The 27,617-nt window shown below is 33.4% G+C and overlaps 1 protein-coding gene and 1 long non-coding RNA gene across 3 annotated transcripts in view; both read right to left on the bottom strand.

The window, feature by feature from the left end:
• Positions 1 to 27,617, bottom strand: part of Vps15 (vacuolar protein sorting 15) — a 60,642-nt gene that overhangs the window by 32,903 nt on the left and 122 nt on the right. For both annotated transcript variants that reach the window (XM_080178391.1, XM_080178451.1), the window contains exons 2-10: positions 27,132 to 27,204; positions 23,635 to 23,724; positions 22,418 to 22,485; positions 21,276 to 21,380; positions 20,677 to 20,752; positions 20,025 to 20,182; positions 19,487 to 19,601; positions 4,997 to 5,057; positions 3,641 to 3,746 (exon numbers count right to left, since the gene is read on the bottom strand). In XM_080178391.1, coding sequence (XP_080034517.1) covers positions 3,641 to 3,746; positions 4,997 to 5,057; positions 19,487 to 19,601; positions 20,025 to 20,182; positions 20,677 to 20,752; positions 21,276 to 21,380; positions 22,418 to 22,485; positions 23,635 to 23,724; positions 27,132 to 27,203 — 851 coding nt within the window. In that variant the 5' untranslated portion in view covers position 27,204. The remainder of the gene's footprint in view (positions 1 to 3,640; positions 3,747 to 4,996; positions 5,058 to 19,486; positions 19,602 to 20,024; positions 20,183 to 20,676; positions 20,753 to 21,275; positions 21,381 to 22,417; positions 22,486 to 23,634; positions 23,725 to 27,131; positions 27,205 to 27,617) is intronic.
• On the bottom strand, positions 10,499 to 11,264 carry LOC145333060 (uncharacterized). The gene is made up of 3 exons (XR_013884443.1): positions 11,133 to 11,264; positions 10,789 to 10,841; positions 10,499 to 10,622 (listed from the first exon to the last, which is right to left on the bottom strand). It is a non-coding gene; the product is annotated as an uncharacterized LOC145333060 (long non-coding RNA).

The raw sequence follows: 27,617 nt of genomic DNA, 5'->3' as shown, positions 1-27,617 counted from the left end.
AATGGAACTTCATAATTACCATGGATCTAAGCTCCGGTTTTTTTCAAAACCATATGAATAATGAAGATGCTAGTTGGTTGGGTATAACCTCTCCCTTTGGTGGTATGAGATTCCTGAGACGATCAGGACAAGGTTTATTGGGCCAAAGTGAAGAATTGGATGAAGTTTTATGTAAAGTCTTAGGCCCAGAAATGAAAGATAGAATAGTTGCCCGCATCGCCGATGATATCTATATTGGAGGTAGCACAGAAAGTGAAACAGCAGATAATTACAAGAGAGTCCTACAGAAGCTTCAATCAGCAAACATCAAAATATCAGCAGGTAAAACTAAGATTTTTCTTAAATCAGTTGATATTTTAGGATGGAAATGGTCTCAAGGTGGATTTCTTTCACCTTCTCCCCACAGAGTAAATGCCCTCAGAAACACTAAATACACAGACATCAAAACAGTGAAAGATTTGAGATCATACCTGGGATTATTTAAAACTTTGCTTCCAGCCTCCCCAAATCTTACATTAATCTTAAACCCATTTGATCAAGAAGTAGCCGACAGAGATTCTAAAGAAAGCATTGAATGGAACAGAACCTTACAAAATCAATTTAAGGTTGCTACAGAAGCAGTAGAACAGTTACAGACTTTGTACCTACCAAGCCCTGAAGATCAACTCCTAATTGAAGTAGATGCAGCTAAAACACCACCAGGAATTGGACATACTGTATATGCCATTAAAGAAGGTAAGAAAATCCCAGTATCATTTCATAGTGTAAAATTGGACGAAAACCATGCAAAATGGATGGCTTGTGAACTTGAGGCTCTTGCTTTTGCAACGGCCATAAATGCTGAAATGAACACAATTAAGGAATGTAAACACCCAGTAATAATTTCACCTGACTCCAAACCTGTTGCTGATGCTGTAAAATTAATAAAAAAAGGTTTGTATAGTACAAGTCCCCGAATTCAATCCTTTATTAATAATATAAACAGAATACCAATTGTAGTTCAACTGGCCAGTGGGAAAAATAAGCAAAATATAAGCAGCGATTATCAATCAAGGCATCCTGCTAAATGTACATCAGAGCATTGTTCAATATGTAACTTCGTTTCAGAATCATCAGACTCAGTACTCATACCATCATCATTAAATTCAGTGGAATCCTCAGACTCTATGAATAACAAGACAGCTTGGAGCAAGATTCAGGACCAGCAAAAAGCAACCAGGGAAGCAAAATCTCTACTGAAGTCTGGAAAAACACCTAATAAATTATCAGGTAAAATAAATTCAGAAATTAGAAGATTATGTGCTGTAGCCAAAATAAATAAAGATAATCTGCTTGTTGTCCCATCCCAGGTAAATAAGTATTCTACTGTTCAAAATGAATTAACTGTCATTCCGCAAACACATCTTCCAGCAATTCTTTGGCAATTACATAACAACCATCAACATCCATGTAAATCACAGCTAAAAGCCCAGTTTGAAAAAATGTTTTATTCTGTAGGATTACTAGCAGCTCTTGAGCAACTGTACAATGATTGTTTTTTTTGTTCTACACAAAAAAAGATCCCCATTATAGCTAAACATCAGACTATCACAGAAACAGAAGTACCTGGAACCAATTTTCATGCAGATGTTATCAGACGCCAAAGCCAATATATATTCACTATCAGAGATAATTTTAGCTCATATAAGGCCGCCAGAATTATAAAGAATGAAAATCATCAAGAATTGAAGAAAGCCATCATTGACACAATTATGGCTATGAAATTGGCGGGAAATTGTTCAATCAGAGTGGATAATGGCACAGGTTTCAGTCCTCTTTCAGACAAGAAAGATCCAGATTTGAATAAACTCAACATAGAGGTAATCAAAACTGATGTGTTTAACAAAAACAGTAACGCTGTTATTGACAAGGCTTGTATAGAATTGGAACAAGAATTGAAAAGAATCGAACCAGATGGAAGACCTGTATCAAATACTACACTTCAATTGGCTGTTGAAAATGTAAACACTAAATTACGAAGAAAAGGGCAAATCTCGGCTTTTGAAATTCATTTCAACAGAGATATGTTTACAGGCAAAAATCTCAACTTAGATTATTCAAAAATAAAAAAAGAACAATTAGAAGTTAGAAATAAGCAGAATGATATAAACAACAGAAAAATTCCAGAACAAGTACATAACGATCCAAAACCGGGAGACATGGTATTGATTAGAGGTAAATATGACAAACACAAAGCCAATGATGTGTTCATAGTATCAGACAGAAATGAAGAAAAGGTAACAATTCAAAAAGTTATACATTCACATACAAACAAGGCCAATATCAGATCAAAACAATATGTAACAGACAAAGACAGAATTTATGTAACTAACCAATTTTTACCTCAACAACCAAAACAACAAACCATGCCTAAGAAAATTAATTTTTGGAATCCTATCAGATCAGATTCTGACAATGAGGAAAATGATGATACTGACGTGAAAAGAGTTATTGATACAAGAGCTACAGAAAGTACTTATTCAGATTATCAAGCACATATCAGAACCCAACAACAAGAAAAGCATAAACCTCAGTTATATGAAAATCTTGAAAGAAAAATTCAACATCAAAGAGTTGTAGCTGCTCGTGATTTAAATAGAACTAGATCTTTGGAAAATATTAGTTATGCAAATGAACAACCTATATTAAGAGCATCTACAAGGAAACAGAGTACAGAAGCAAAAAAAAAGATTTCTTCAATGTATAATAAACAAAAAGATATTATCCCGCAAATCGATGGAACTTTAACAGATTCAGAAAACCAACAAATATCAGATAATAGTGAAACTTATCAGTCAAAACCACGACATTCTTCAACACAAGAAAACTTGTTAGATCAAACAGATAATCAATCTCAAAAATCGAATGATTCTTCTCTTTATTGGGATTATTCAGACAACATAGAAATTGAGGAAGATATTGATACCAATGATGTTTTTGCTGACCCTGCTCATGATAATTCTTTAATGCATCCTCCACTCAATCTTACAGCTTCGTCACCTACAATGACAAATAGAGTGTACAACTTTACTTCATTGCTTCGGAGAATATCATACACAGAATCACCAATATCTTCAGAACCTTTACCTGAAAAGAAGGGGGACGCTGATCAACACTAATGTGTTCTTTGTTTAGGTAAAGAAGATACAACATTAGCTGTCAATCAAAGTACAAGCAAAGTTACAATAATAAATCTTCAGAACAGTTCCATACATTAAGTCATAAAGCTATATCTACAGAACAGTTCCATAAATAGTCAAGAATAAGTCATAATCAGGATGGCCAGAATGTCGTCTTACTTTGTTGTTTAAATGATCTATAAGTCGGGATATATCACAGAAATCAATGTATAAGAAATCATCAGATGTACCTGTTTCAGAACAAGCTTTTTATAATGCGAGGTGAGTGAGTTTATGCCTTTATTTATGTTAATTATGCTCAATAAGCATTGGAATGTTGATAATAAGTTTTAGCCGCCCATCTTGAATAAGATCCGAGAAAATCACGTTTCCCCATAACACGTGGCTAAAGGAAGGACAGGCGGACGTACGGAGAGTGACAGACAGACATCATCTAGGGTAATACATCTATTGAATTTTACCTGTAAGATAAAAGTTGTGAAAAGTCAAATGGAGGTGCTCCATCTGTAAATAATTCTGTCAACGCACAACCAAGGCTGAACACGTCCATAGCAGGGGTTAACTCACCTGGATAATAATAGTTTTTTTTATCGCATCGTATTATAGACAGCTTTCCGTGAATAATAATATAAAATATTATACATATAATTAAAACTTATAAGTTGGTTTTAATTTTATGACTTTTTTTTTAATATTCGTGGAAAATTGTCTGTAATAAAATGTTTCAGTATGGCTGAGAACCGGTTCTAGTCCAGTGGATATTAATCGGTTTCGAAGCCATACTGGAAAAAAGGTTCCACATTTTATCCTTGCAATATATTTCAATTACGTCTTCGTCCCTAGTCTCTAGTAATTAAAGAAAATTAAAGCTCCAGTGATTTTTTGGTTTTTGGAAAGGTTGGGTTGTGTCCCACCCCCTAAGAAAAGAGCTTAAAATCACCACAAGACCAGTATAGTAGATATATTCCCTGAAGAGTAGAATCAAATCGGTTCAGTGTTTAACGAGATCTTAAGCATCAGTCGGACGGACAGACATCAAGCTACTTTGTAATATAGATAAATATGAAAAGTACAGATAAATCATAGGTAAGTATTGTATTCATAAATGATTTAAATTCTAAATACCTAATTTCTAAAGCTTTAGGTAAAAATATTCTATTATTCTTTTCTTTGAACACATTTTTTTAGAAAAAGTTCTACTATCCCTCAAAGAATCCTGAGCACTAAACCCCTACCACTTACTTCTGATAACATTTTTTAGGGGGGGGGGGGCTGGGTTTCCCCAGTGTCTTAACTAAACTACTATATACCCAATATAACCTAACCTAAACTAACCAAAAGTAATAAACAGCCTAAAAACTACCCCCTTTCTTTATTTTCAATTTATTTTCTTTAAAAAGAAGTTGGGTGGGGTGCTCGAAAATACACTTTAAGGGAATGCGCCAAAAAATTCTTTATTGCTAAGAAAAAAGGATAATACAAGTAATCTTTCCCTTTCATTGCATTTAAACAATCATTATCAGGTTCCATTGAAATATATTAAAAAATTTTCATGAAGCTTCAACAAACTTCTTTTTCCAGTATGGCATCGAAATCGATTAATATCCGTTTAACTAGAACCGGTTCTCGGCCATACTAAAAATCCTGCATTATATAATTTCCACGAATAATAAAATAAAAATCATAAAACTAATAATAGTTTTGTATGACAGGGCCTTCGGCCTCTCGGGGTTAACAAAATTGGTTTTAATCTTAAAATTTTTCATTTTACTAAACTCGGAACCTGCCTGTAATACGATACAAATAATAACTATTACCTATTCCTAATCCGACAGCCGTAGGTTTCAATAAATCCTCACAATGCTCTTCAACTGAAGTCTAAAACAAAATATTTCATACTAATCAATATAGTATTACTTGGATCTTACACTTGTAGCTGGCTAAAATAACGATACCCCACATCCGCCTCCTTTACCAAATCCCCTCCACTACTACTGGATGAACGATCTAACCTATAGATAAGGCCCTTAAACACCTTAAAAAAAACCTTCCTAATCAATATATTAATATTTGGATATTGTACCAGCTTTTTGTGTACTCTGATAAAGTGATGCTCTCAGCTGGCTATAACAATGATACCCGCATCTACCTCCTTTACATTCCCTCATCTCCTACTGGACGAACGAACTGACCAATAAATTAGGCCTAGATTAATCTTTGCTTGGGTTAACAATTTTCCCCTGTCAATATATCCTACATCCATTTTTATACTTTACTAAATTAAACCTTTTAATGCAAGGTTATGCAATTGAACATAAAAAATCTAAAGACATAAAAAGATTTTATTTAGTCAGAAAAATATATTACGAAGAGTCAGACAAAACCTTCTAACTGTAGTTTGTGAGAAATTTGACGGATTTAAATACACTGAAAAAGCCAATATGTATCTGTCCTGTCCTATTATATAAAGTAGTAAGCGTTTTTTGTCTGTCCCGAAGGATCTCGCTAATGGCTGAACTAATATTGTTCTTCTTTACAGTGAAGCTTCTTACAGGTCCTGGGATGGTTTTAAACTATTTTTCGAGGGGGTGTCTTCACCCCCTCTTCCACAAAAAAAATTTTTATAACGCTTTTGAAACTAAAATTTAATAGGATGAGGTCGACTTTTCCTTCCCCTACCAGTGCAGTGCCCCTAGAGGCTTCTAGGGGGCGTAGCCGCTAGTACAATTAAAAGTAAAGAAAGTGTGTGTTTGTGGGGGGGGGGGGGGGGGGCTCGGGCTTGAGTCTGGACCAACCCGGGAAAAAACAGTAAATAGCAGTGTTGCGGAGCCGGAGCCGGGAGCCGCCATATTTTGCCAGAGCCGTAATTTTCGTTAAAAAAACGGCTCCGGCTACGGACTAGATAAATAAAGAGATTTATTTCATAAATTTTAATTTGGTACCTAACTCTGTTTTGTCATGTGCAAATGCCATTTTAAGTTTTTCAAGTCCATTTTTATCAAAAATTTAACTTTTAAAACCTTCAAAAGTCAAAAATAGACGTGGGGGAAAAAATATGTCGAGTTTTTCTTAATTTTAGGTCGGAGCCGGAGCCGCACCAAAATCAAACGGCTCCGCAACGCTGGTAGATAGTAATACTTTATCAGGCTCTTGACAAAAAAAAGTGTGTTAAGAATGTATTGGCCCAATGGATATATAGAATACACGTGGATTTTAGGACAGGGGAAAAATTGCCATTTAGGTTGCTAACATGGACATCATTTAGGTTGCTAACATGGACATCATTCATAGACAGTGCGTTCATCCAGTAGGAGGTTAGGGGATGGGGTAAAGAAGGTGAATGTGGGATATTATCATTTTAGCCACCTAAAAGTTTCACTTTATTAGAGTACAAAATAATCTTTTGAAAGATCTAAGTAATAATAAATCCTTTTTTGACCCATGAATATGTGTGACTCATTTACATGCAAAATTAGGACTTCCAGACAAAGTTCGTGCAACTAAGAGATAGATTGTCTGTTAACTTTTATTATGATATCCCGGATGCATGGATAGAAAAGGAGTAGTTATCCTTGGCGGTTAGACCTGTTGTTGCAGTGTCATGAATTGCAGCCGCGCCAATATCAATAGATTTTTTATATTTTTTAAAAAGTCCATGAATCTACTAAAATGAAAAAAAGCCATAAAAGCTATGTACTTCTTACTATGAACTCTAAGATGGAAAAATTTAGTTTGGGTTTCTTAACATGATTTCAAATAAAAGGATGACAAAATCCACAAGTAGCAAAGTATACAAATAAAAAATATCAAGAAATACCGAAAAAAAACGTATTGATGATTTTTTTTAAAGTAGAATCAAAATATCATTGAAAATCAGATAAAAGAAAAGTGGCTTAATGACCGTGATAATAATCATCACAAAACATTTCCGACGACTATCTTAAGTAGAGGCCGAGAAAACTTAGTTTCCCTATAGTCATAGGACAGACAGACAAAGTAAGTTATGTAGTAGCTTCCCTACTAAAACCCTATTTGACTTCTATTGAAAGCAAAAAGCCCTATAAAGATTAAGCAGTGAACCAAATATTAATTCTTTTGAAAACCCATACAGTTGACGTGTAGTAATAGCAAGAACAAACAACTAAATATTCTAATAAAGTGTATTAATTCAAGACAAGTTAAACATACAATAATAATATTAAATATAATAGCAAGTATTCACTTTTGGGTTCGTGCCGAGTTGCAGAGCAAAGGTCTTGCTCCGAAACGGTTGACACAAGAACTAAAAGCTAATATACAAAATACATACATTGCTCTCAAGTCAGGAAGAAAGGGACTATACATCACATTTCTCCCTGGCTTTCACATGAACATGGATTTCAAAACTGTAATATTTCAGATTGAATATAACAATATGTTTATTGCACGTAACTAACGTTATTATAAGTAGCATTGAATGCTTATTAAATAGATAATAATTGATCTGGTATGACACCTGCCATATTTTTATTTTATTTTTTTTTTTATTTTATTTCCAGATCTTTAAACACTTCATATACATTTTTTTATTATTTTGGTTCCTTAGAACTCTTTTGTGTTTTTTTTTTTTTTTTTATATATTCCTTTTTTCTTTATGTGTTTTTTTTTTTTTTTTGTTTCTTTTTAATATTTTTTTTAAAAAAAAACATTGATTAATATATAATCACTGAAAATGCATTGATTAACATATAATGCATTGATTAACATACAAAACATTGATTAACATAGTTATTATAAATGCATGATATAAAAAAAACACTGATTAACATATAACCATCAGATTTAAAACATGGCATTATAGAGCATTAATATAAAACATTAATTTTGAACCTTTTCGAGACTACTACTGCCTCAACAAATATTTAATACATAAAATAAAATAAAATATGAATTAACACACATAAAACTATAATTATTCATAATCATTGATCATAATATTCATTTTCTTTTGCCAAATTTTTCTTGATAATAGTAGTATCATTCATATCCATCAATCCATCACAAATGACATAACCATACCAATGCTACAACACCACAAACGATATAACCATACCAGTTGACCTTAGCTTAGTTATAAACTTAGTTATAAACTGGTTTCCACTTAGCAACTGTGATTTTCTCAAACAACACAACAGCCATTCACCTCCACCACAAGAAGCCTCCAATCTCTTCAAAAAATTGGAATCGAATCCTTTCTAGCATCGACTCTAGCTACTTCCCAAAATTCACCCTTTCCTGATTCAAAATACGTTGCTGATCCTGCAGGTTAGCCAACCGAGCATCTAACTCAACCATTCTAGTAGCCAAACCTGCCAAATGTTTGAGGTCTCAGGTCAAAAATCAGAACTGCTGTTCACATTTATCATCCAGGAGATTATATCTATTGCATAGTCAGGCATGACTTAAGCCTAATAATGACAACCACAATAACTGTTATTAACATCTCTGTTAGAATCCAAAAATCGACATGTCATTCAAAATACAGAAACTGCCAATGATTTTCGTTATAACAATGATGCTACTGTCGACACTCCAACCAATGATAACGTTGAAAACAATGAACAGAAACAACAAACACAGAGAAAACTGCAGCCGAACAAAAGCAACCAAAACCTTCGCCATAGATTGATTCAAAATCTGATGCATTTCGTTTTTCAATACTAACTATCGACAAAAACACCAGCTATTGACAAGTAAGATATCCAACCTGGCAGTCAAATCTACAACAGCCACATCATCTTTAAGCCCCGCCTTCTTTAGAACAGCTAAAATTTCACTAACCAGCATTATACTTTGACTGCCCACTGTATTAACAACTTACAAATATCCGTTTTATCAGTCATAAATATATTTAAGATACAATGCATGCTATTTTAAAATTCTGCACAACTTCACAATAGCTTCTAGCCCATGGTGTATATCTCTGTTTATTATTATCTATCAACTAAATACTTCTCATTTTGACAACTGTAAATACATCTCTTTGTAGCTACCTGACTCACTGTGCATTTATTTGCATCATCCTGACACACTGTGCACATCTGTTCAAAATAAATATCAACATAATTCGTTTAGCTCTTTGTATCTACCTGACTCACTGTGCATTTATTTACGTTATTCTGGCACACTGTGCACATCTGTTCAAAATGTTACAATATCAACATATTTCATTTAACTCAATGTTATTTCATTATCCTTGACATACGAATCCTCAATTTTCAAATTAAGCTTCAAAACTACTCTCCGACGTCTTATTATCCACAACTGTTGCTTAAATGCTTAAATTTAACACCTCCAAGTCTTCAAAACTTTTCAACAGTTATTATAAATCTAGCAATCTATAAATCTAAATTACTTTTCTTCTCCTTGGCAGCAGTTGGACTGTTGATTGGAGTACTTATAACAGGTTGAGAAAGGGTTGCAACAACAGTATCAACAGATTGACTTGCTTCAGTAGGATTATGATTATCACTATCACCAGTACCAACAGATTGACTTACTTCAGTAGGATTATGATCATCACTATCACCAGTACTATCATTAGTTGCATATGATTTGCCACTACTGGTTGATTTAAGACTCTTCTTGCCAAGATCAGTAATAGTCTTCCCATATATAGAGATATCATATTCAAGCTCAAAGATAGCTTCATCAATCATTGTTTGCAAGATATCATATTCAAGCTCAAAGATAGCTTCATCAATCATTGTTTGCAAGTATTTAATCTGTAACATCATCAGCTCTAGTACATCATGAGGAAACATATTCTGTTGCACAATAGACAGAATATTAGTAAATCCATAAACTCCAGCAGCTCCATACATTCTAAATATGTTGTCAATCCAGCACAGGCTTCCTTTGGAGTTTTGTGCAAGCACTCAGTTGTTAGCTTCAGGTACTTTTCATGATCACTAAATCTCCTTATAGTTGCCAGAGAATACAGGAACCTTGAACTTAATATCTACCTTCCTGGTGATACTCCAAGCTTCTTGACCGCATTATTGTTTAGCTTCCTGTTTAGCATTCTGAACTTCAACAGACTTCACATCTAATCTATAAACAGATTCTACAGCAGCAATAGCATGTTTCACAATATTACTGACCCAATTACTAAACAATCATAAATAATGCTCCCTTAATATCGATAAAATTCAACATATAATCGGTCATGTACCATAGTGTATCCTGTACCAGCCTCCACTCTCTCTCCACCAACAATTCAACATATAATCGGTCAGAGCAAAGTGTATCATATACCAGCCTCCACTCTCTCTCACACCTTTTAACTATATCATAAAACAAAACAAATCACTCACCTACAAATAATACCAATGTCAACACAAAACAATGGCCAAATTCAAAACTATATTTCAGTCACCACCAACTACTTCTCTTGCGGCCGATCTAAAACAAAATACAATCATTTTAGATGCCAAAACTTATTTAATACATATTTTATTTTCACTCAACAAAATAAAATAATGTCTTTAACATGTATTAGTATATATAACATTAATCAAATGTATATCAATATTGAACATCATTAAAATCTTAACAAACTGAAACTCACCAACAGGTAATACTGTATCTCAACCACCACAACTACTCCTCTTTTCGACCAATCTAAAACATAATACAATTATTTTAGATGCCATACTTAAATGTTATCACTTAACAAATAAAATTTCAACATGTCTTCTTAAAAATGTATTAAGAAATATAATATTAATCAAATGTTTGTCAATAATCGAGCAACATAAAAATAATTCTTAATACAATATATTAGTCTAATACAGTAAAAAATTTACCTAATTATTCAATGAAATATCTGAATAATAACTTATATCATCCACAACTATTTTTATGTATTAGAATCTTGAAAGTTGAAGCACAACTAACTATTTTTCTCTATACCTGAGAGCACTTTCTTGCGCAGCTCAACTTTTGCGCATACAACGCCCAACTCCTGCTCATCATTGCTGCTACCTCTCTGCACCACCCCATCTTGCGCATACCAACTCCGAGAGACAGTGCAAACTTTCCTTGCCAAATTATTGCCCACCCCCCTTCTCCATGAAAAGAGACAACTCCACTCAAATATCTAATGCATTATAACAATTTTGCTTCATGAAATTCTAAGCTTCATAAATAATTTTGCTGAATCAACATCACTAAATCGCAATATATACTATTCTATATCGAGTGTCCTTAATAAAATTTAAGCTTAAACAATAACTTAACACATCCATTATAATTCCAAGTTTTAGTAGATTTCAATCCGCCCCTCAATATTCTTCCATTTTATTCTGATCCACCAAAACTTTCGCAATACGTTCATTATATTCCAAGTTTTTAAATAGATTGAAATCCGCCCACATCTATTCACTTTAATTTGATTCATCCAAAATTGAGCAACACATAATGTTTCAATTTCAAGTTTGAGTGCAATTTGATTCACCACCCTGTGTTATTTATATAATTGCTTCTCCTATAATTAGGTTTGGTCCGCCCATCCATACGACCATTTTGATTCACCACCCTGTGTTATTGATATATTTGTTTTTTTCTATAATTAGATTCGGTCCGCCCATCCATACTTTACATCTATCTACTTTTTGTATTTCGAACTTTACATGGTGATTTCTGCAGCAGATAGGTACAATTTAGAAAACGTAGCAACACTATAATCATTTCTATGACGTCCGTACTTCCATTTGTAAACATGTTGATTTGACCACAAATTTCTATATGATCTAATTATCCGATTGTATACTAATTCCGGGAACAACAAAATTCAACATTATAATCGAAACAGTTAAAATATCTAATTATCCAATAATTTTATATGATCTAATTATCCGATTGATTCGGTGTATATTGATTCCTGGGACAACAAAGCACAATACTTTATGATTGCGGTGTCAATAATTTCATATGATCTATTTATCTGATTGTTTTGATGTATATTGATTTCTGGGACAACAAAGTACAATATTTTATGATTACAGTGTCAAGCATCCAATCACCCTTCAGACAACCAACACTCTGAGATGCACAACCTTTTTCGAGAAATTTTAACTGTGCATGGTATTGAATTGCGCCTGTTTTAGCCCAAGGCATTCCCTCACTCTAACTATTTACTTCTAACTATTTACTTCATTTACTTCAAGTATCTGATATAGTAGCAGTGAGAACCATTTTTAACTTTGTTAGTTATGACTCAGTGTCAGACCGAGATTTAAACCTATCACCTACCCAACGACAAGTAGATGTGCTACGTGTTAAGCGGTTTACAAGCGAAGCCACTCTATAAGCAAGTTCATAAAATGTAAGTAAAACATCAATCTGTATCAATCAGTTCTTTTTAACAAATTTACTTACAATTTTACATCGACTCTTATACACTTATTTTCTCAGTTTTGACACTATACAAGTGTTGATGTTCGTTTGTCCTACCATTCAATGCTTCGCTTTTGTTAATGTTGTCTTCCTTGTTTTTTACAAAAATTATTCAGTTCTGACACTATGCAAGTGTTGATGTTCGTTTGTCCTACCATTCAATACTTCGCTTTTATTAATGTTGTCTTCCTTGTTTATTACAAACAAATTTGCTTACAATTTTGCATTGAAACACTATACAAGTGTTGATGTTCGTTTGTCCTACCATTCAATGCTTCGCTTTTGTTAATGTTGTCTTCCTTGTTTTTTACAAAAATTATTCAGTTCTGACACTATGCAAGTGTTGATGTTCGTTTGTCCTACCATTCAATACTTCGCTTTTATTAATGTTGTCTTCCTTGTTTATTACAAACAAATTTGCTTACAATTTTGCATTGAATCTTATACGCGTATATTCTGATTATTTAATTTTGACACTACACAAGTGTTGATGTCCATTTGTCCTGCCATTCCATTGCTTCGTTTTTACGGATGCTGTCATCTTTGTTTTTATACATCATATCCGAAAACGTTTCAATTACAATAGAAGTCATATATAAGTCAAACTAAACTTGCACATTTAACCACCAAGTCTAAACAACACATTTAGTATTAATCTATATTGCATCACCCATCATTGGATATAGATATACACAATAGACATCTCTTCCCTACACAATCCTATATATAATAGATCTATTGTCAAAACTTGCACAAAGTTTTATTTTCAACAAACATCCATAAATAATATATCCATTGTACACACATCAACAAGTTTTCTCTACATCCATAAATAATATATCCATTGTACACACATCAACAAGTTTTCTCTTCTCTCCATACAAATATTTCCAATAACATTCATTTCCTACTATACAAATATTTCTGATAATTTATTCATATATATATAATATGTCCATTTCAATTCTGCACACATATCATAATTAATCCACATATAATATGTCCATTGTACAATCCAATTCTACACACATATCTCTCACTCACTCTCTCTCTCTCTCTCTTTCTCACATCATAATCAAATACTGAATAACAATTTTTGCTTCATTAAAAATTTTTGCTGAGTTATGCATTCCAATCTTAAATCGCCATTTAATTGTTTAAAATAAATCTAGTTAAATCCACAAAAATTCCGCCCACCAATCAAATATCACATTCTACTGATCATGATGACAAGTATGTATCAATCCAAATCAACGTAAATTCAAAAACAAAACAAACAAAATTTCTGTTCTATCTATAATAGAAATTTCGTACTATGAATAATATATCACAGATCAAAGATCACATATCTATCTTCACGCAAGTACAATCGTTATTATTCATAGCACATTTTAACCATATTCAAAATATTTTGTTTCCATACATATAAACTTAAGAGTAGCTTTACTCTTATTTATACATAAACCGCAATATAATTGTTTTAAAATTAAATACTTAGAACCATAATAACTGACTCAACTTTTAAAACAATTTACAGCCCTTCATCAAAATTCTAATACCTTTTAAAGTATCTAATTTCAAATTTTTATCCAATTTTCATAAAATCACGATTTTAACATTTAATAAAATCAATTTTCTTCCATTAACAATTTTACAAAATTGTATTCCTATTTTTGTTGAAATTAATCCATCTTCAATTTTTTTTATTATTCTTATCTCTGTTAGACACCACAATAGTCTGAAACAAAAATAAATATATCCAAATATCCAATTCCAGTGTAACAAAACAAAAAAAAATAAATGCATATATTTTGATTTTCATAATAACATAATCTCATAAACTCGTATTCAATAGTTAACAAAATGTTATATTTCCAGAATTCAAATAATTACCATAAATCAAATTATTTTCCATCACAAACTTTATAGAGTTGCTTCGTTTCTCTCCTTATTATTTAAACAATGTCAGCGCTTTCCAAATTATATGTTATAAATTCTAACCTTGTGCATGGACACCACAATGGCAGATAAATTAACATTTATCCCACTAATTCGAATAATATCAGAGATCTACATTGATTAGCAATGGATACAACAATGGAAAATAAATTGACGTTCATTCCCAAAAAATCGAGTAAGATTAGTAATATACAGGGATATAACAATAGCAGATAAATTTTCGTTCATTCTAGAAAAAGTTGCTCCACAAATAATCTATATGATTTGTAACATAACATCTCCAAGTTAGATCAGTAATATACATGGATATAACAATAGCAGATAAATTTTCGTTCATTATAGAAAAAGTTGCTCCACAAATAATGAGTTTTATTTTCTCAATAAAAATACTTCCAGAAGCACAACTTCTATACATTTTTATAAGCCGTCAAATCTATCAGATACAAAACTTATTCAATTATAGATATCTTAATTGCAAAACTACAAAAATCGATCGCCGCCACACCGCCGTCAAATCGCCGTAGTACATGTATATCCTGCTGATACAATCCAAAACTGTAGAGAAAATCCTTCTTCCCTGCAAATTGTAGAAAGAAATACTCGTTTAATCAATACACGTCTGTCCTGAATGAGCTATAGAAAGAAATACATGTCTAACAATATACGTCTGTCCTTGTTTACAATACATGTAATCCTTGCTTCCCTGCAAATTGTAGAAAGGAATAAACTGTAGAGAGACATTTTTAACAATTTTTAACAATACTCAACTGTCCTCGTCTCCCTGTAAAAACAAACTATAAAAGGATGTATTTTTTAACAACACATGTCTATCCTTCTCTCCCTGCTGATACATGTCCAGGGCGGCACCTTTTCCCCTTTCTTGGTGTCCTCCACCAACATAGTACATGTCCAGGGCGGCACATATCTTTCCCTGGACATTATGTTGGTGTCCTCCACCCACATGTTGTCCTGCAATGTCCAGGGCGGCACCTTTTCCCCTTTCATGGTGTCCTCCACCAACATAGTACATGTCCAGGGCGGCACATATCTTTCCCTGGACATTATGTTGGTGTCCTCCACCCACATGTTGTCCTTCACTAGACAGGATGGTGTCGTGGTGTCCTTCAATGGACAGAATGGTGACATGGTGTTCTTAACCATCACATATCTCTCCTTCACCAGGGGTTCGACCTGGTTCACCATCTCTCCATTCTTCAAGCATAACTGGTCCAGGAATTCGACCTGGTCCAGCATCACATGTCTCTCCTCCTCCAGAGGTTCGACCTGGTTCACCATCTCCTTGACTGTTACCTGGTCCTCTCCACCTATACACTCTCCCCCCCCTAACCTGTTTGGCAACACCACCAAACTTTCTTGTTCAAGGAAACAAAATTTTTCATTAGCAATTGGAGCTTTGAAATTGTCCATAGAAAGTGTTGGCAACACCACCAAACTTTCTTGTTCAAGGAAACAAAATTTTTCATTAGCAGTTCGAGCTTCGATCTTATCTTCATGATCTTGCATTCCACCAAAAATAGTTCGAGAACCACTAGCAAACAATTTAGGCTTCTCCTCTGGTACAGATCCTCCAGCCGTCCTCTGCCAAGGCATAGAGTTATTCAAACTATTCTGCTGGGTATTCAAACTATTCTGCTGGGCAATTCTATCCAAAATTCGCTGCTGGCCAGTCATAAACTCATCAACAACCGTCACATTCTCGGTTTTGATATCATTATCAACACTAGGCACCACCACCTTATTAAGGCGATCTTCTAAATCGTCCATACGAGTAGCCAGTCCAGTAACCGCAGCACTAGTAGTAACATTATCCGTCAACTCTTGAATGCTAGTCTCCAGGGGCGCTATACGCCCACCCAACTCCACCGCCACATTATCAATTTTAGTCCTAAGAGCATTAATCGCATGAACCATATACACATCCTTATACACAACCATATACACATCCTTCTCCTCCTGAGACATCTTCCTCCACTCAGCAATGTCCATCCTGGTCACTGCAAACATCCTGAACAAAAACCAAAAGCAAAGAAATAATACAATTAAAAGAAAATCTGAGCTATAGATTCGTACTACACTACTGCGCCAAAATGACGTGTAGTAATAGCAAGAACAAACAACTAAATATTCTAATAAAGTGTATTAATTCAAGACAAGTTAAACATACAATAATAATATTAAATATAATAGCAAGTATTCACTTTTGGGTTCGTGCCGAGTTGCAGAGCAAAGGTCTTGCTCCGAAACGGTTGACACAAGAACTAAAAGCTAATATACAAAATACATACATTGCTCTCAAGTCAGGAAGAAAGGGACTATACATCACAGTTTCTAATAAAATAAGTTATAGCAAATCTAATCAATTGAATAAACTTCAACTTAAAAAGCCATAAAATAAAATCTTTTGTTAATTAAAAAAATTAGGGTCTTGGTGACATTTATATAATAACAAAATTTAATAACCTAAATTATAAAACTTCCATTGAAAAATATTACAAGAAGCCCCAAAAATCATATTAACAAAACATATTTTGTACAATTTGGGTTTCTCGCCTAATTAACTTCACCCATTGCCTTGAAGTGCTTCAATCTAAACTTAGAGATTTAAAAGACAGGAATTCCTATATCTTACAAGAGGGGTTATTGTATTAACCCCCCTTAAGATTGTTTACAACCCGTCCTGAACCTATACTAAACTTCCCTGAAAATTATGTGAAGATCGGTCTAGCCGTTCATAAAATCTAACTTTATTACTTTAGTTGAACAGGAAAGACTAAAATGTTTAGGTCAAAACTAAACTTTAATTCTCAGTGTCATATAAACTCGAAAGAAACACAATATTTCTCATGTTTAATTTTCAATTGTTTAAAGTATTTACAAAAAATATATTATTAAATGGAATAAAAAGCCGATAAAAAAGCTTACATAAAAAGATTAAGTATCGCAACTTCACATCTACAAATTCATTTAGAGAAAGAAGATTTGATTCCTTTTTTTATTTTTAGCAGAATTTTTTAGAATAACGATTCCTGTAACGATAAGGTATAATGTAATAAGTCTAGAAACACAAGTATGACAAAACTACTTAATTATCCTGGTTTTAAGCTATTTTGTGACATTTTTATACAAAATGATGTATTTTTTCAACAATAAAAGAGCTGCGCCTATATGTTGATGTTACTTTGTCCTTGCTTTTATTGTAGATGTCATCCTTGTTTATAAGTACTCGTGAACTCTTACATATTAATAATAAATGAATCAAACAATTACCTAATATTTTCAAAAAAAATCCTTTAAAGACCTACAATTGTACAAATTATCTAAGGAAAAATATTTTAAAGCCCTACAAAATTTTTTTTGGACCATATATTTTGTATAAAATATGTATTATGCATGAAAAAAATTTTATTCAAAATGTTAAATAGCATAAATTCGACCAATTTTGAATTAAGGGTGTTTAGATTTAATTTGGGATTTTAAACTGTGTAAAAAAATGCAATCAATAAATTATTTCTTAGATGTTGCACAAGAATTTCATGTACTCCCAGCTGGCTAAAATAACTATTCCCTCCCATCCAACCCCTTTATCCCATCCCCTCAACTCCTACTGAATAAACAAACTGACCAATAAATGAGGTCAATATATCCACGTATTCTATACCCATTACACTAGTGCACAAGTAATATTTTTTTTTGTCTTATCAAAAGATTTTCAACAATAATTTTCGTAGATTTTTAGGAAAACGTTCTAAAGAGGCATTTAAAAAAAAATAAAAAAAGCATTTAACCTAATCAATAAAGTTATTATTTAAAAAGAGTAACTTCAAAAGCTTTTTTTTTTGCATTTTTTGCATTTTAACGCTATTATAAAAAAAGGAAAGTTTCAAAAAAGCCTTTACAGATTTTCCATAACATTGCATTTTGTGACGATAAAAGGTGTATTCAAATTTTATCACGTTACTTACTTTGTGATACTTTTGCTTTTATTGTACTTTTAAAAAGGGCCATAGTTTTAATCTATTCATTTTTAAAAGAATTATATTGTTCTTCTTCGTGTTTTAAATTCTATTTAGTATCATTTTCCAGTATGGCTTCGAAACCAAATCCGCTGGATTAGTACTAATTCTCCGCCATATTGAAAAATTATGTATTGTACATTCCTATTACAGACAATTTTCCATGCAAATTTAAATAAAAATCACAAAATTAATACCCCAGTTTGGTTAGCCCGGCCCTTCAGCCCCTCTTATCATTTATCATTTTAATATCCGTGGAATACGATGCAAAATATAACTATTCTTTATTCTACAAAGAATTATTTTGTTCACGTTATTCAATCCGTGTTTTCAAATTTGTTCAAAATTAGTATGAATTATTTTTCAGATGAAAAAAAGGGCAAAATTGTTGATTATTTAGGACATTCTTTTTTGTTTTTTGAGTAAGACAATGGATAAAGAATTTATTGATAAACTACCCGGCCCCCCCGTCACCCTATTACGATAAACAAAATTTCTCCTTCTGTAGATTTAACTAATAAGCATAAATAGTTGTACTCACACTGTAAGTTTATAAAAAGATTTCATATAATGTATCCAAAGTTATTCAGCCAACGAATGAGCGAAAGTGTTAAAAAAAAACTACAGGTTCTAGTGATTTACAGCAAAATATTCCTCCCTGTCCTTACAAGGGTTGGGCTGGATACTTTTTTTGGCCGGATACCGGATATCCGGTAACCGGCCGGATATCTGGCCAACGCTCGATATCCGGCAAATTACCGGATATCCGGCCGGATAACCGGTTATCCGGCAGTAAAAATCAGCCGGATATCCGTAATCCGGATAGTTTCAATATCCGGTAACCGGACGGATATCCGGCCCAACCCTAGTGCTTACCCCAGTTTGTGAGGCCAGGTTAGTTCCGCTGCTGTTAGAACTGATACTGGTTGCTTGGTCCAGGCTGTAGCCGCGGCTACGGAACCGTTCTGGTGCCAGGTAACAGGTTCGACGCCTAGCAAAAATATGAGAGTGTTGCTTACATTAGTTTTTCATGTTAAAGTAAGTGAAAAAAAGTTTATAGGTCCTTCCTATGTATTATAATCTACTACTTCCTTTACCTTAGCCTCTAGTAGGTCAGAAAAATATCATAAAACAACCAAAAGACATTCGTAAAGCTTCTATGAAAAGTCAACCCATTCAGTTTAGGAATTTTCGAGATCTTGAGCTTCAGATAAAGAAACGTTACTACTTTATATTATACTAGCGGCTGCAATATACGAATGGGTAGGAAAGACAGAAAATAGCCTAAATCCATCCTAAGACTTGAATTAAAAAATAAAATATTCCAGTGACATTCATGAAGCTTGCATAAAATGGAGATTTCATACGGTTCAGTAGTTGGACTTTCATTGTCTCAGTTGCAATAAATCACTACCTGGATGTATCGAAAAAGTATGAATAGTCTGCCGGATTATCCTCTGGCAGAAAGGTTGGTTTGAATGGAGCAAAGTCTGTGAGCAGGAGCCAACCCCAGGAGGTTAACATTATGTTCTCCAACTTAATATCTCCATGGCATACTCCAAGCCCGTGGGCCTAAAATAAATAAAGGGGGTCTTTGTGTGTAACCGTTTAGTCAAATGCTCTTATAAAGCAAATCTGTTCTTTAATCATGACCAAATATGAAATGGGTCATTATTAATAACAGTTTGACTTAATAAGCACATTTGACAAAACAGTTATGATACACAACGCATACAAAATCGTAATCCGTATAATTAAAAGCTCAGATTCTAACCTTTCAATTGCCATCCATAATTTATCACTGTGCTTATTTTTAAATTATTAAAAATTAACAGCTTTCCGTGGATATAAAAATGTACAATCATAAGATTAAACCAGTTTTTTGCCCCGAGATGCCAAAGGCAAGGGCTAAAAATTTTTTTTAATCTTCTGATAGTAGGTATTTTTTATATTCGTAGAAAACTGGATATAATACGATGCTAGACAAAATTTTTCAGTATGGCTGAGAACCGGTTCTAATCCACCAGTTATTAATCGGTTTCGAAGCGATACTGGACTAGCCTTACCTGGTCAACTGCAGACATTAATTGGAAGGCTATCCATTTCTTTTCTATGGATGATAAAAATGGTCTCGTACTTAACCTAAGAATATAAAATGTACAATTATAACTTTATAAGATTAAAACATTTTTTATTATTCGTAGAAAATTGTTTATTATACGATAAGATACATGATTTTTCAGTTTGACTGAGAACCGGTTTTAGGCCAGCGGATATTTATCGGTTTCAAAGCCATGATGGAAACAAAATCACAAAAATTATAAGTGGAAAAGTTAAAAGCAACCCAATCAAGGTTTGATAAAAAGTCCCCAAAGTTTTTAGGCCAACAATATGGACCAGTAAATTTACAGTCCATTGTCATCTCCCTACCTATTCTATTTATAAACATACCCAGGATAAATTGATTACATCCCCAATGATGATACACAAAACTACCCAATCTGTAGATTACAATTAGTGTTTCAATCAACTAAATGAACCAACCAATCAAAATTCAATAAAAGTCCGTAAGGTTAATAAGTCAACGATTAGGAAAAAGTTGTTATAAAACTTTGGGGACTAGTGGTGTAATCAGCCCAATATCCCCTCCCTTCCTGAATCATACCTGTCATACACTGTGTATTTAATATATTGTCTGATAATAAAACCAGCTTTTTCATTCCTCATCACTTTAGTAAAACTCAAACAGTTAAAGGTTGGCAACAAAATTCTAAAATAAAATATTTCATTAAACAAAAGCGATAGTTGCATAAAGTGCATGTAACAAGTTTGATTGCAAGCATAAGTTACAAGAATACCATTATCATATATAATTTTGGTCTTAAAATAAATAGCAATCAATTTAACCAAAATAGTCATCATGCTGTTTTTGTGAAAACAGGACAGACATTTATGCTACATATATCCAAAAAAGGTAATTTTAGGTAGTTTAAACTATTAAACTGAAAAAAAATATGCAGTTCACTAAATTCAAGTTTAAATGCTCTTCGTGCAACTACCCTTTTTAACCTAAATTCCATAAAAATATTTTTAATTCATGAGTCGGTGAAAATATAGGTAACCACGCAACCTAAATTGACGACAATTTTTCCCCTATCATAATATCCACGTATAATCTAAATCTATTTAATCAACAAAGTTCTTAACTTAAAATCAATCAATATTTTTAATATTTTACAAGATATTAAGCTCTATGACCTAAAAAAAACAAGGATGACAACATCCATAAAAGCGAAGCTCTGAAACGGTAGGACAAACAAACAATAACAATTGTAGAGTGTCAGAACTGAATAATCAGAATAAAAATGTATAAAAGTAGAAACAAAATTGTAAGTAAATTTGTTGAAAAACTGCGTAAATACAGGATATTTTTAAAGGACATACTTACAATTTAAGGTCTTGATTATAGATATGCTTCGCTCATGACATTGTACTTTGTTGTCCTAGGAAGTAGTATTCCAAAAAACAAATCAATCGGATAATTTTATCACATAAAAATTTGTTGTTAAAAAAGTCAAAAAATCAACATATTTAAAATTAATGTATGGACATTCTGGTAATGATTATAGAATTGCTACGCTTTCTAAATAGTACCTAACTGTTATAGGAATCACCATGCAAAGTTTGGAATCGATAGGACAATTTTAACCTGTTTAAATTAACGAAAAGAGCTAATTGTCTGTGACGTACGACGGACGGACGGACCGAACCTAATTATAGAAAAGATTCGCTTTTTAAATGTAATACCTATTAAGCTCTTGTAATCTTTCCATATAGGCTTTCATTGGTAGGTTTGGATCATGGATTACGAAAACCTAAAAAAAGATTGGGTATCAATTTTAATGGCACAATTACATAACTAAAAAAATATTAAAAGTACCTAGCGAGCACAGCAACAACTCTTACTTGAAATAAAGAATGTGTCCTAACTTTTGTGATTCTGTTTTAACCCATTCGTGACGAGATGCTAAAATTCGAGGTTTTGATTCACCAGGGTTCAACAAAATAGATTTGTTCAATAATTACGCAACAGAATTAAAAAAGTAAGGTGTCAAATCAAAGATATTATTATTTTTGTTTGTCTATTTTCTTCTCTTTATGTTGCGTTTTAGTACCTACCTTAAAACCAACTTAATTTAAAAAAACTTCTACAAAAAAAAAACGATTGCATAGCTAAATTCTATGGATAATTTTGCATCTACTACTTAATAAAAGCACCGACTAGCTATTTAAAAAAATCACAAAAATCTTTAAAATAAGGAGTGGGATATTTATTTTCTTTAGAACCCCAGCTGGAGGCCCTAACCCTGCAGGGCTACACCATTACCCAATATAACCAAACCTAACCTTACCTAAATATATAAAAACACTATACCCACTTTTTACTCAACTTATTATAAAATAAGAGATGGGGGGGGGGGGGGGGATGCTTGAATAAGAAGAAAGAACTATTTAGAATTTTGTACAAAGTAAAAGTACAAAAAAAAATATTGCAAAAGGGTTTTTAGAAGAAGGTAATTATAAGACTTTATGAATTTTGTTCAGGTATTTGCTCTTTTTTAATTATGTTAAAATGTCATTAATTAAAAAAAATCGATAGCTCTGGGTAAAAAAAAGGATATAAATGTCATACATAGTTGTGAAGCTTAAGGTTTATTAAAATCAAACGGCTATACCCCTAGAGGCCTATTGGAGTTCTTGAGGAAAGGGAGGGGGATGGGGGGCTTTGTCGACCATTTACAAATGATTTTATTTTTAAAAATACAACAAAACAAAAATAATTTTTACGCTTTTCGTGCGCCAATTCATCACCCAAACCCAGTCAGCTTGAATTTATCCCCCCCCCCCTCCCCCCATATTATATTGACATTTTGTATCCCCCTCCCAAAATAAAAACTTGATATATTCCTTGATAGGTAACAATATTATAGATATTCAATCAATCAATCAATAGAATAACCTACCTTGACAACTACATTTCCGCCTTTTGCGCGGCATTTTGCAACTTTGAAGAATCGAGTTGATCCAAGGCTTACTTCATATTCTATATCATTCTAAATAATCATAAAATAAATGGCGGCATCTCGCTAATTTAAAGAATCGAGTTGATCCAAGGCTTACTTCATATTCTATATCATTCTAAATAATCATAAAATAAATGGCGGCATCTTGCAACTTTAAAGAATCGAGTTGATCCAACGCTTACTTCATATTCTATATCATTCTAAATATAGATTAACTTAGGTATCCGTAACAATATTTGTGCTAATTATAACCTTAAACCTAACCCTACAGGGCTCTATTATAACCTAATTTTATTTAGCATAAACCTAACCCCTGTAGGGCACTACTAAAACCTATACCTAATATCTGGTATATAATGTTCTACAGGATATATGTAGGATATTAAAGAGATTTGTGCCTATTCTAACATAAAACCTAACCCTACGGGGCTCTAATACAACCTATTCTAAAATAAAACTAACCCCTGCGAGGCACTACTATAACCTATACCTGTATGTCTGGTATATAGTGTTCCACAGGATATATGTAGGATATTAACGAGATTTGTGCCTATTCTAACATAAAACCTAAACCCTATATCAGGGCTAAATTATGACCTAATTTAAAATAAAACTAACCCCTGCGGGGCTCTACTATAACCTATACCTGTATGTCTAGTATATAATGTTCTACAGGATGTATGTAGGATATTAACGAGATTTGTGCCTATTCTAACATAAAACCTAACCCTACAGGGCTCAATTATTACCTAATTTAAAATAAAACTAACCCCTGCGGGGCTCTACTATAACCTATACCTGTATGTCTGGTATATAATGTTCTACAGGATGTATGTAGGATATTAACGAGATTTGTGCCTATTCTAACATAAAACCTAACCCTACAGGGCTCAATTATTACCTAATTTAAAATAAAACTAACCCCTGCGGGGCTCTACTATAACCTATACCTGTATGTCTGGTATATAATGTTCTACAGGATGTATGTAGGATATTAACGAGATTTGTGCCTATTCTAACATAAAACCTAACCCTACAGGGCTCAATTATTACCTAATTTAAAATAAAACTAACCCCTGCGGGGCACTAATATAACCTATACCTGTATATCTGGTATATTATAGTGTTAAACATGGGATAATATCTTGTTGTGGAGCTATAGTAACAAGATAAGTGCCTATTATAACCTAAAACCTAACCCTACAGGGCTCAAGTATGACCTAATTTAAAATAAAAATAACCCCTGCGGGGCTCTACTATAACCTATACCTGTATGTCTGGTATATAATGTTCTACAGGATGTATGTAGGATATTAACGAGATTTGTGCCTATTCTAACATAAAACCTAACCCTACAGGGCTCAATTATTACCTAATTTAAAATAAAACTAACCCCTGCGGGGCTCTACTATAACCTATACCTGTATGTCTGGTATATAATGTTCTACAGGATGTATGTAGGATATTAACGAGATTTGTGCCTATTCTAACATAAAACCTAACCCTACAGGGCTCAATTATTACCTAATTTAAAATAAAACTAACCCCTGCGGGGCACTAATATAACCTATACCTGTATATCTGGTATATTATAGTGTTAAACATGGGATAATATCTTGTTGTGGAGCTATAGTAACAAGATAAGTGCCTATTATAACCTAAAACCTAACCCTACAGGGCTCAAGTATGACCTAATTTAAAATAAAATTAACCCCTCCTGCGGGGCACTAATATATGATATCCTATACCTGTATGTCTGGTATATAGTGTTCCACAGGGGAAATCTGAGATGGAGCTATAGGTACAAGATTTGAGTCTATTCTAACATAAAACTTAGCCCAACAGGGGTCTTTTATGACCTAATTTAAAATAAAACTAACCCCTGCGGGGCTCTACTAAAACCTATACCTGTATGTCTGGTAGAAAGTGTACTACAGGAGATATCTGGTTGTGGAGCTATAGTAACAAGATCAGTGCCTATTACAACCTAAAACCTAACCCTACAGGGCTCAATTAGGACCTAATCTAACATAAAACTAACCCCTGCGGGGCTCTACTATAACCTATACCTGTATGTCTGGTATATAGTGTTCCACAGGGGATATCTTGGATTGAGCTATAGTAACAAGATTTATGGCTATTCTCACATAAAACTTAGCCCTACGGGACTCTTTTATTGCCTATAAAACTAACCCCTGCGGAGATCTACTATAACCTATACCTGTATGTCTGGTATATAGTGTTCCACAGGGGATATCTTGGATTGAGCTATAGTAACAAGATTTATGGCTATTCTCACATAAAACTTAGCCCTACGGGACTCTTTTATTGCCTATAAAACTAACCCCTGCGGAGATCTACTATAACCTATACCTGTATGTCTGGTATATAGTGTTCCACAGGGGATATCTTGGATTGAGCTATAGTAACAAGATTTATGGCTATTCTCACATAAAACTTAGCCCTACGGGACTCTTTTATTGCCTATAAAACTAACCCCTGCGGGGCTCTACTATAACCTATACCTGTATGTCTGGTATATAGTGTTCCACAGGGGATATCTTGGATTGAGCTATAGTAACAAGATTTATGGCTATTCTCACATAAAACTTAGCCCTACGGGACTCTTTTATTGCCTATAAAACTAACCCCTGCGGGGCTCTACTATAACCTATACCTGTATGTCTGGTATATAGTGTTCCACAGGGGATATCTTGGATTGAGCTATAGTAACAAGATTTATGGCTATTCTCACATAAAACTTAGCCCTACGGGACTCTTTTATTGCCTATAAAACTAACCCCTGCGGGGCTCTACTATAACCTATACCTGTATGTCTGGTATATAGTGTTCCACAGGGGATATCTTGGATTGAGCTATAGTAACAAGATTTATGGCTATTCTCACATAAAACTTAGCCCTACGGGACTCTTTTATTGCCTATAAAACTAACCCCTGCGGGGCTCTACTATAACCTATACCTGTATGTCTGGTATATAGTGTTCCACAGGGGATATCTTGGATTGAGCTATAGTAACAAGATTTATGGCTATTCTCACATAAAACTTAGCCCTACGGGACTCTTTTATTGCCTATAAAACTAACCCCTGCGGGGCTCTACTATAACCTATACCTGTATGTCTGGTATATAGTGTTCCACAGGGGATATCTTGGATTGAGCTATAGTAACAAGATTTATGGCTATTCTCACATAAAACTTAGCCCTACGGGACTCTTTTATTGCCTATAAAACTAACCCCTGCGGGGCTCTACTATAACCTATACCTGTATGTCTGGTATATAGTGTTCCACAGGGGATATCTTGGATTGAGCTATAGTAACAAGATTTATGGCTATTCTCACATAAAACTTAGCCCTACGGGACTCTTTTATTGCCTATAAAACTAACCCCTGCGGGGCTCTACTATAACCTATACCTGTATGTCTGGTATATAGTGTTCCACAGGGGATATCTGAGATGGAGCTATTGCAACAAGATGGTTTCCCATTCTAAATGGAACAACATTATTTTTTATTCATTTTCAAGTTCCAAGTGTATCCAACCACTCCCAAGTTAAAAATGACATTATGTAGGTTCTTAAAATACTTTATTAATGCAGATATTTGTTAAGTATTTGATATGAAACGAAACTAAAACTAAAGTTGATCTTTTTTTGTTATTTCTGTTATTATTTTAAGCATTGATAATTGTTAACATCAGGGATCTAAAAAGATAAGACAAATTGATGTACATTCCCAATGATGATCTACAAAATTACCCATTCTGAAGATTACAATTAGTAAACAGTTTGGACAGTCAGCGTTTTGAACCAACCAATCAAAATTAAATAAAAGTCTCCAAAGTTGTTAACCCAACGAATAAAAAGACATTAAAACTTTGAGGACTAGTATAATAAACAGCC

This window comes from Acartia tonsa, chromosome 1, assembly GCF_053477335.1.
Source record: "Acartia tonsa isolate MP-2025a chromosome 1, ASM5347733v1, whole genome shotgun sequence".
In the NCBI taxonomy this organism is placed as follows: Eukaryota; Metazoa; Arthropoda; class Copepoda; order Calanoida; family Acartiidae; genus Acartia; species Acartia tonsa.
The sequence above is the reverse complement of the archived record's forward strand: the minus strand, read 5'-3'. Positions and strand labels throughout refer to the sequence as shown.